Source organism: Brachypodium distachyon, chromosome 3 (assembly GCF_000005505.3).
Source record: "Brachypodium distachyon strain Bd21 chromosome 3, Brachypodium_distachyon_v3.0, whole genome shotgun sequence".
NCBI classification, from domain to species: domain Eukaryota; kingdom Viridiplantae; phylum Streptophyta; class Magnoliopsida; order Poales; family Poaceae; genus Brachypodium; species Brachypodium distachyon.
The window spans coordinates 56661156-56669723 of NC_016133.3; the positions used below are offsets into that span (position 1 = coordinate 56661156).

At 43.9% G+C, this 8568-nt stretch overlaps 1 protein-coding gene across 2 annotated transcripts; it reads left to right on the top strand.

Moving 5' to 3' along the window:
- Nucleotides 1–945: 945 nt before the first annotated feature.
- LOC104583868 (protein ALP1-like) lies at nt 946–4240 on the top strand. 2 transcript variants are annotated; one of them, XR_731929.3, is made up of 4 exons: nt 946–1315; nt 1609–1926; nt 2006–3665; nt 3749–3763. XR_731929.3 is itself a non-coding variant. In XM_024462467.1 (2 exons), exons 1-2 carry the CDS (start codon nt 3344–3346, stop codon nt 3943–3945), a joined length of 519 nt encoding a protein of 172 aa, XP_024318235.1. In that variant the 5' UTR covers nt 3207–3343; the 3' UTR covers nt 3946–4240. The 2 variants fall into 2 exon arrangements, 1 of the variants encoding a protein (XP_024318235.1); XM_024462467.1 differs by lacking the exons at nt 946–1315; nt 1609–1926 and having other exon boundaries at nt 3207–3665; nt 3749–4240.
- The last annotated feature ends 4328 nt before the right edge of the window (nt 4241–8568 follow it).

Below are 8568 nucleotides of genomic sequence, written 5' to 3' on the forward strand. Positions count from 1 at the left end.
CGGAGGATTTCCTGCCTCTGACTCTCATCCCGTTCGAAACAAAATCAGGCTAGTTTAGTATTCACATTTCACAGTCATATCTTAATTCTGAGAATTGGGATGACTAGATTCAGTCAACGGTTGCAATTTATAAACAAAGTTGGAAATGCTGCATAGATATACTAATGGATATCAAATAATATTAGTGCTTCATCACATGCATTGTCTCGGCACATTTAACCAGTTGACATAGCGCTTTGACTCATTGACACGTCGGTTTGGGTGCACAGGTCAGGGGCGCGGCTTGCCTGTCGGGCGCCATGCTCCGATCTGTGCTCCCGGCCGCATCTTTACGGTTTACCATCCAACAACTCGCATATTCGTTTTCCTCCGCGTGTCTTTCTCTAAGAAAAAAGAAAGCAGGCAACATCCTCCTAGTTTCCTTTTTCTTTTTTTTAAAAGAGCAATCGATTAAGATTGAAACAGGTTACAATGATTTTCAACAACCTCCCGAACAGGTCTCCAGATTGTTCCGTCAGGACTCTAGAAGAGAGGGAAGTCCTAGCAAAATTTGCCAAACAGTGTGCTAACACGTTTGCATCACGGGGAGTCCAAGTGGCCTTATAGCGCACCTGAAATTGTTGAGATAGGAGTTTAGCTGTCTTAGTTGGTAACACAAGACAGATGCCCCTTATTGATTCCCGTGATTAGGGGTGCCTTTGTTTAGACTGAGGCTTGAGCTTATTTCACTTCTCGGACCAACAAGCCAAAACAAACAGCAAAACAAACTAGCTGCAAAGAACAAACTTCAGCCTTTTTTTTACTAGCGAGAAGAATCACCTCTCGTTCCGGCTGGAACTGGAGATAAAATCCCACGCCCGTTTGCCCTTCCCACTTAATCAGTATTTACAGGGAAACTGCCACTCGGACGAAATTAGAAACGAAACGTTTTTTTGTTTCTGTTCTCCTCCCCGACTCCTCTCTCTCACCCGACCCTGACTCTCCCTCACCCGACCCGACTCCTCCCGAACAGGAACGAAGACCAGGCAGCGGCCCGACCTAGATCTCGCGCCGCCCGGGCGCGCCGCCGGCCCGCCCCCGCCGGATCCGCCTTGTCCTCGACCGGATCCGCCTCTTCCACCGGTTCCGCCCCCCGTTCCCATCGTGGTCTGGCCCTGCTCCGCCGCCCGTCCCTCGACTCCCCGCCGGCTCCTGCTCCTTCCCGGCCGGCTCTCCCCCCACCGGCCACTGCTCCTTCCCCGCTGGCTCTCCCTCCTCCGACTAGCATCTCCTCCGCCGACGCCCCTGCTTCTCCAACCAGCAACAAACCTGCAAGGTGAGCACCATTCCATTTGATTTCCCCCGTCATATTGCTTACTTTCTCTGCAAATTTTTTGTGATTGTTGTATCTATGAACTGGGGGGGTTTGCATGTGATGAATGGTGTTGTTGTCTGTGGTGCTTTGATTATGTCCTTGTCTCAAATTCATGATCCATCCATGTCCAATACACATGCCTATTCTCTGAAAAAAATGCTGTTTGTGAATTTATTTTATGATCCATCCTTGTCCAGCACACATGCTTCTAGGTTGTATAATCCCATGACTAATTTTTATGTTTCTGTCGTAAGTGAAATAATGGATGATAAGCAAGTCCAAAAGGCTGTGTGGGATACCGATGCGGCAAGGATTTTTTGTGAGATTGCTTGCAAAGAGGCCAACGAGGGCAATAGGCCTACCAAGACTTTGGTTATAAAAATTTAAGTGAGGAGTTCCATAAGCAAACTGGAAGGCTATATACACGTAAGCAATTCAAAAACCGTTGGGACGAATTCAAATGCATCTGGACATCATGGGTGTATTACATGACAAAGGCTACTGGACTTGGATAGGATCCTGTTAAGAAGACTATAACAGCTAGTGAAGAACAGTGGGCTGACCTGATCAAGGTATGTGTGTTTCAAATAGTTTTTCATTTTAATCGTATGTTGTTTTTTATGTACTAACAAATCTGAATTGCATATGCAGGTCCATAAGGATATTAGACGTTTTCGAAAAAGGCCCCCGGACAACTTGGAATGGCTAGAGAAAATGTTCCAAAAAGCTAGTGTGACCGGCAATTCTTCGGTGATGCCCGAAGCTGAAGAAGATGACATTGCAGAATGCCAAGACGTCGTTGTATTGTTGATTTGGAGGCTGATGATGAAGGAACCCCTCAACCTAGAAGCGTGGGGGGGGGGGGGGGGGCAAGTGCCATACCTTGCAGTCCAAAGAGACCCAAGAAAGATCCTTATGGAAAGGATTTCAAAAGATTTGTTGATCATGTCATTAGTGAGAAAAAATCAGAGGCATCTAGCAATGTGTCAGTTGCAAATGATATTGATGCCATCATGGAGGAAGTTGTCAAGTGTGAGGCACCTGAAACAAGTGATGAGTACTATATTGCAACAAAGTTGTTTGGTAAACTTGAAAATAAGTGTTTCTTCTATGCTATGAAGACTAGTGAGGGGAGACTCCAGTGGTTGAAGAGGCAGTACGCGGACAGGAAGAGGCATTAGAAATTCATTCACTTGTGTGTTGTATCCTTCAATTTATTTCAGACTTGTGTGTGCTGCTACTGTTTCGTAATATTGTGTGTGACCTGAACAATGTATTTGTATTCTTCAATTTATTTCAGATTTGTTGTTGCTGCTGTATTGTTGTTGTTGTTGTCAAATAAATATGGTAGATGTTGCTGTATTGTTGCTGCTGTTGTATTCTTGCTGCTGCTGCTGTCAAATAAATATTGTTGTTGTTACTGTATTGCTACTGTCAAATAAATATTGTTGTTGTTGCTGTATTGTTGCTGTCAAATAAATATTGTTTCTGCTGCTGTTTTGTTGCTACTGCTCACATATTTTACTTGCTGCTGTTTTTGGATGAGTTCATCAACAGAGGCTGAGAGTGCCTCAAGTGACTCAAGTGATGGAGACATTAATATTGCTGCCGAGAAGAGGAAGTTAAGGAAAAAGAGACGCAATCGAAATGTGGCTGTTCTTTTTGGTTCTACCTGCATGCTAGAAAATATTTTAACAAAAGGAAGAGGAGGGAGTATAGGTGCACCGGTCAGCAGTGGACCTATGACTACAGAAGATTGTTATGAAATGTATAGGATGACCAGGCCTTGTTTTGATGCTTTGCATGACAGGCTGGTAGAACATTATGGTTTGAAAGGGACAAAGTTTATGTGTTTTGAAGAGGCTCTTGCAATGTTTCTATGGACTGTTGGTGGTCCCCCAATCTGTGAGCCAAGTGCACAATCGCTTCCATAGATCAACTGACACCATTCACAGGAAATTCAACCATGTGTTGGCATGCTTGAATAGAATGGCAGGAGACATCATAAGGCCCTTCGATCGCAAATTCAGAACCATGCATGACAGGATTCGTGACTCTAGGTTTTATCCACACTTCAATAATTGCATTGGTGCAATCGATGGTATGCATATACCAGTTGTTGTGCCGGCTGATGAGATGATTAACCATGTTGGTCGCCATGGTTATGCCACTCAGAATGTCATGGCAGTATGTGACTTCGACATGCGATTCACCTCTATAGTAGCTGGGTGGCTAGGTTCTGCACATGACACAAGGATATTCAGAGACACACTTGACAAGTACAAGAAGAGATTTCCACACCCTCCAGCAGGTACAATTACTTTGATGCATCACACGTATACCATTCTTATATGTATGCGTTATTTTCGTACTAACACATACATCATGGTGCAGGCAAATATTATCTTGTCGATTCTGGCTATCTCAATGACACCGGCTATCTTGCACCATACAGAGGACAAAAATATCATCTACCTGAGTTCCGCATGGGACGACCACCCAGTGGTAAAGAAGAAGAGTTGTTCAACTTTGCTCATTCCTCTCTCCGTAATGTAATTGAGTGCTCATTTGGTGTGTTGAAGCAAAAGTGACGCATCTTATTGGATATCCCGAGTTACCCAGTAAAGAAGCAAACCAAGATTATCATCGCTTGCATGTCACTTCATAACTTCATTAGAGAGAGTGAGATATTCGATGAGGATTTTGATAAGTGTGACCGTGATGAGGACTACATGCCACCGGGGCATGTGGTTGTCACAAATGGGTGGAACCATGAGGGACAAGGCAATGTGAACATGAATGCCACTCGTGAAGCTATTGCGAATGGACTGATGACCGATAGGGAATAATGAGGCTATGGAAAAATGTATTTAATATTAGTATTATCTGTTATGACATTGTATGGTTAACTTTTGGATTACGATTAATTATGACAATGGATCCATTAGTAGTATCTTTCTCATTGTTAAAGTTAAATAATACTATTTTACGCCAAAACTAACTCTTAAACTCGTCATTTGTGCTTACATCATAAAACTCGGCGTTTTATCAAAAATTGCAGCAAACAGGGGCATTATAGACATTCCACTTCCATAGAGGAGCAGCCACGGTTTCAGTGTCATGCTAAACAAAAAGCAAGTCAGGTTCAGCTCCAGCCTTCCAGCTCCAGTAGAAAATTAGCTTTTTCCAGCTCCAGCTAGCTTGAGTTCCGCTCCAGCCTAAACAAAGGCAGCCTAGATCCTTGTTGTCGCTCTCAACTTGGAGGTTGATATCTTTATCGGTACAAATGGAAGTGGTTCCCATTCTGCACGCCAGGGTTTCAGCTTCAGTTTCCTTTTTCTTTTCTTGTCCATCGTGTATTTCCTTCCGAGCCGTTTGCTCGTTCTTCTTTAGAAGCCGAGCATGCAACCGCCCCGATGCCCCTTTCTCCTCCACCCACTGACCATTGCCTTAATGCCTTTGCATGGTCCTCCTCGGCTCTTCCTACACTTGCCACGCCATATCTCACACTGCTCAAGTGTTGCTCCCACCTGATGTCACGGACAAGGACGATAAGCCCATGAGGAATCGGTTTGGCACCTAATTCTTTTGCGCGTGGAAAACCTTGGCGAGGCAAACATCTTGCTCGACCTCTACTGCATGAAGCATGGAGCGGGCCTGTGCCGACGGCCGTGCGCCATCCTTCTCGGCCTCTCCTGCATCTTGCTCGCCGCACTCTCCTCCTCGTCGCCCGCTAATGCATAAAAAATGTATACATTTATTTTGGTGTTTATTATGTCAAAATCCTTAATATTTTAGCAAATTGATTATATTTATTGGGACTAACTTTCTAATAGTTGCAAAAGTGCACATTTCTTGTTTACACTTTATTGTGTATAAATTGTATCAATATGGAAAGAAATCCCTCATTATGGTGAAATCCGGAGTTTCCCAAAATCTGTCCCTCTAGGACTGATTTTAAAGATTGTATCGGAGAGTCCTAAGATGGGGTCAAACGGAAAAACTCAAAAAATAAAAGTTGTGGGGAATTTCAAGAAGACTATGTTTTGTAATTGGCACGTCTCGAGTCCAACCGACGTATGCAGCCTGTGGACCCGGATTACTGAAGAGTACAGAATCCTCCACCTCATTAAAGCTCTTCCATTTATCTTATTTGTGTAGAGATGAATTCTCATGTGTGGATGATCTAATCCGCACCCTGATGGATCGCTTATCTTTTGCCAGTGGCAAGAAGTAGATTATTGCTTGTTTTTGTCATGAACAAGCTACCTAAGAAGGGGACAAATTTAAATGCATCTATACACTAAGTCACATATACATCCAAATTTTGACAAACTCGAGACATCTTTTATTGGACGGAGGGAGTATAACATGTCGTTGCTTTGCACTAATCTTTCCCAAAGATGTTTTTCTTAAGAGTATAAGGACTGAGGAGGCCCAACGCCTCCCGGTTCCATTTTATTAAAAATAAAACCAGGCAGCCAAAGATGTCAAGGCGCGATGGCGGTCCATCAGCTGGTTGCCATCACTTATTTAGTCTTATCTTAAATGGTTGTTTCATTTAGAATAAACAGTATTGGTTAGCTATTATTTTAAACATACAGCGTTACTTTTATTAATCCATGGCAACAGAGTATTGCGTGGAACTCCTGCAGATACCAATTCATGGCGGCGCTTTGTCCATTACATTTCCTCCCGAAATTCAGATATTACTACTCCCTCCGATCCTAAATTGTTGTCGAAGTATTACATGTATGTAGACGTATTTTAAGAATAGATACATCCATATTTGAACAAATTTGAGTCAAGAATTTGGAATCAGAGGGAGTACCTCGTAAATGTCACTAGGCTAATTTGGCTACATGCCAAAACAACTGCAAAATTAGGCTTCGGTAGATGTTTTATTGGCCAAGCTCGGTACTATTGTGACGTTTGAGCAGTCTAATTCGTTTCAAGTGTACAACCTTGTTGTGTGGACTAATTGGTTTTACAAGCAGCAATAGTGAGGGATAATAGGTTTGCTAACAATCAAAGCGCAGCGAATTGTATTATATTGTAAAAAAAAAAGTTAACAAAGATTTGCCATGAAATGATATGCTTTAAGGTCATGCCACGATTAGAAGTAAGTGCCTATAGTATGTTTTTAATAGTATGGCTTGCAACTTAAATAAAAATACATGAGAAGTTAAATAAATCACCTGATGTACAACGTTTTAGCTCAAAACCCAATACGAGAAATACTAATATCGGGGATGGACGGAGGATGTGCAAATGCGCCAACAACCAGATGCCCATGGAAAGCTTTGAAGTCTCGACAAAATCAGTCGATATACTTGAGAAATGGTAAGTCTACAAATTTATTATTTTTGATATGTATCCATATGCATACTGTTTATTATTAACACATATTTTTTTTAAACTTGCAGGACAGACAAACAAGAAAGAGTGTTAATATGTGTCACTATTCCTAATAATAAGAAAGATCCGACGGAACAAGTTGCGAATGAAAATTATGTTTAGATTCAAATATTCTAGAAAAAAAAGTGTATTCGGAAATGTATTTGTATAAACATGTGATCTTTCAAGTTTGAACTCGTACTCATTAAGCACGCATGGTAGAAACAGTTGGACACTATTCATTTCTGAATTATTTTTCGGAATATATCTACGTGGGGCACGTGCCCAGCGCGCTCCGCGTCGTCCGATTGATTGCAGCTGCTCTGCCTCTTGCGCCTTGCAGCAGCTCGTGCCGCTGCTTTGTCGCAGGTGGTTGGTGGGTTTGGGGACCATGGACGCGGGTAGAATCGATGGCACAGAAGGGATGAGTGGCCGGATTTGGGTTCTGTCAGCTGGCGGCACAGGTCGGAGCCAACTCCTGCTGCTCGTTGGGGCGGGGAAGCGCAGTAGCGACGGTGCAGGGAAGCGCAGTAGGTTACAAGCCACGGCGACCGGCTATTTCTTTTTCTTTTCGAATGTGGAATGGTGGTGTTCTGTTGCAACTGGCCTTGTAACTGCGTATCTTCTATATTTGGTGGAGACAAGAAGACCACATGGGGAGAAGCAAACCGCTAGTTTTTCCATGTGAATTTTTGGCATTTGCTCAAAACTTGAAGCGTCAGAATGTTGACCGGCGCAAATCATAACGATTTGTGTTTGTGTGTCGTTCCACTGATTGGACAGGCTGTTCATACGAAAGGATGTTAATTGCACAACTGTTCCAGTGAATGTCCCGGTCGGTTACACCGTAAAAGCAGCAGCGCCTGGCTGCAATCCTTCCATGTTGTCGGGGGATGATCCTGGGTAGGGTAATGACGACACGCTCTAGCCGAGATGACGAAGGCAAAGCCGGCATGGTCAAGTATGCCGGCATCGTAAAGCTAAGTTAACACTAAGCCGGCATACCGGGTGTATGTCGGCATGAGTATCTTGTCTTATGAATTTGCAGGATAAGGACGAGCCCCTTGATCTCGGCCCGTGCCGAGATCCTTCAACGGTCTTATCCTGACCACGCGGCGCAAAGAAAAGCAGCGTTATCATTATCGTGGGAAAAACAGTCGCCACTTATGCACACAAAAGAAACACCGAAAGAGAATCTCTGACGGGGGCTGGCAGAGGTGAACAGTACTTGTTGCAGGATGCCAGAGAAAGTAAAGTTGTCTTGTCCCCTGCGGTGCCACCCGGAGGGAACCAAGCCTCGTGCCCGGCGGGGCCAAAGGAAGGTGACGTTTGTACTTGGCCCATATGTCGGTGAGACATGGGCGGCTTATAAATAGAGCACTACCCCTCTGTGGAAAGGGAGTGCACTTAGTCGTCTAGGGTTCCCCTTCTTCTTCTTCTTCCTCAAGAATACAGCTCAAGGAACGCCATTGTAAGAGATGGTCTATCTCGGCTAATACAAAAAAGCAGGAGTAGGAGTCTTACCTCGGCAAAAGGGCTCCGAACCTGGATAAATCGTGGTGTGCTTGTGTGTTTGTGCATGTTTTCCTTTACGTCCTCCCTCCTCCGGTTCCTCCTTCGTCCATCGGTCCCAAGTTAAACCATCCTATGGCATCTGCCGTGACACCACCACGACACATGCTGTGTCCAACAAAACACTCACTGCCTTTCTGTCTTTTTTGCACACTTCTGTCATTTCCCAACCAACAAGAATAGCAAAGTGGAAAAGGAGAGGGAGAAATAGCTAGAAAGGCCAAAGAAACAAGGCAATAAAACAG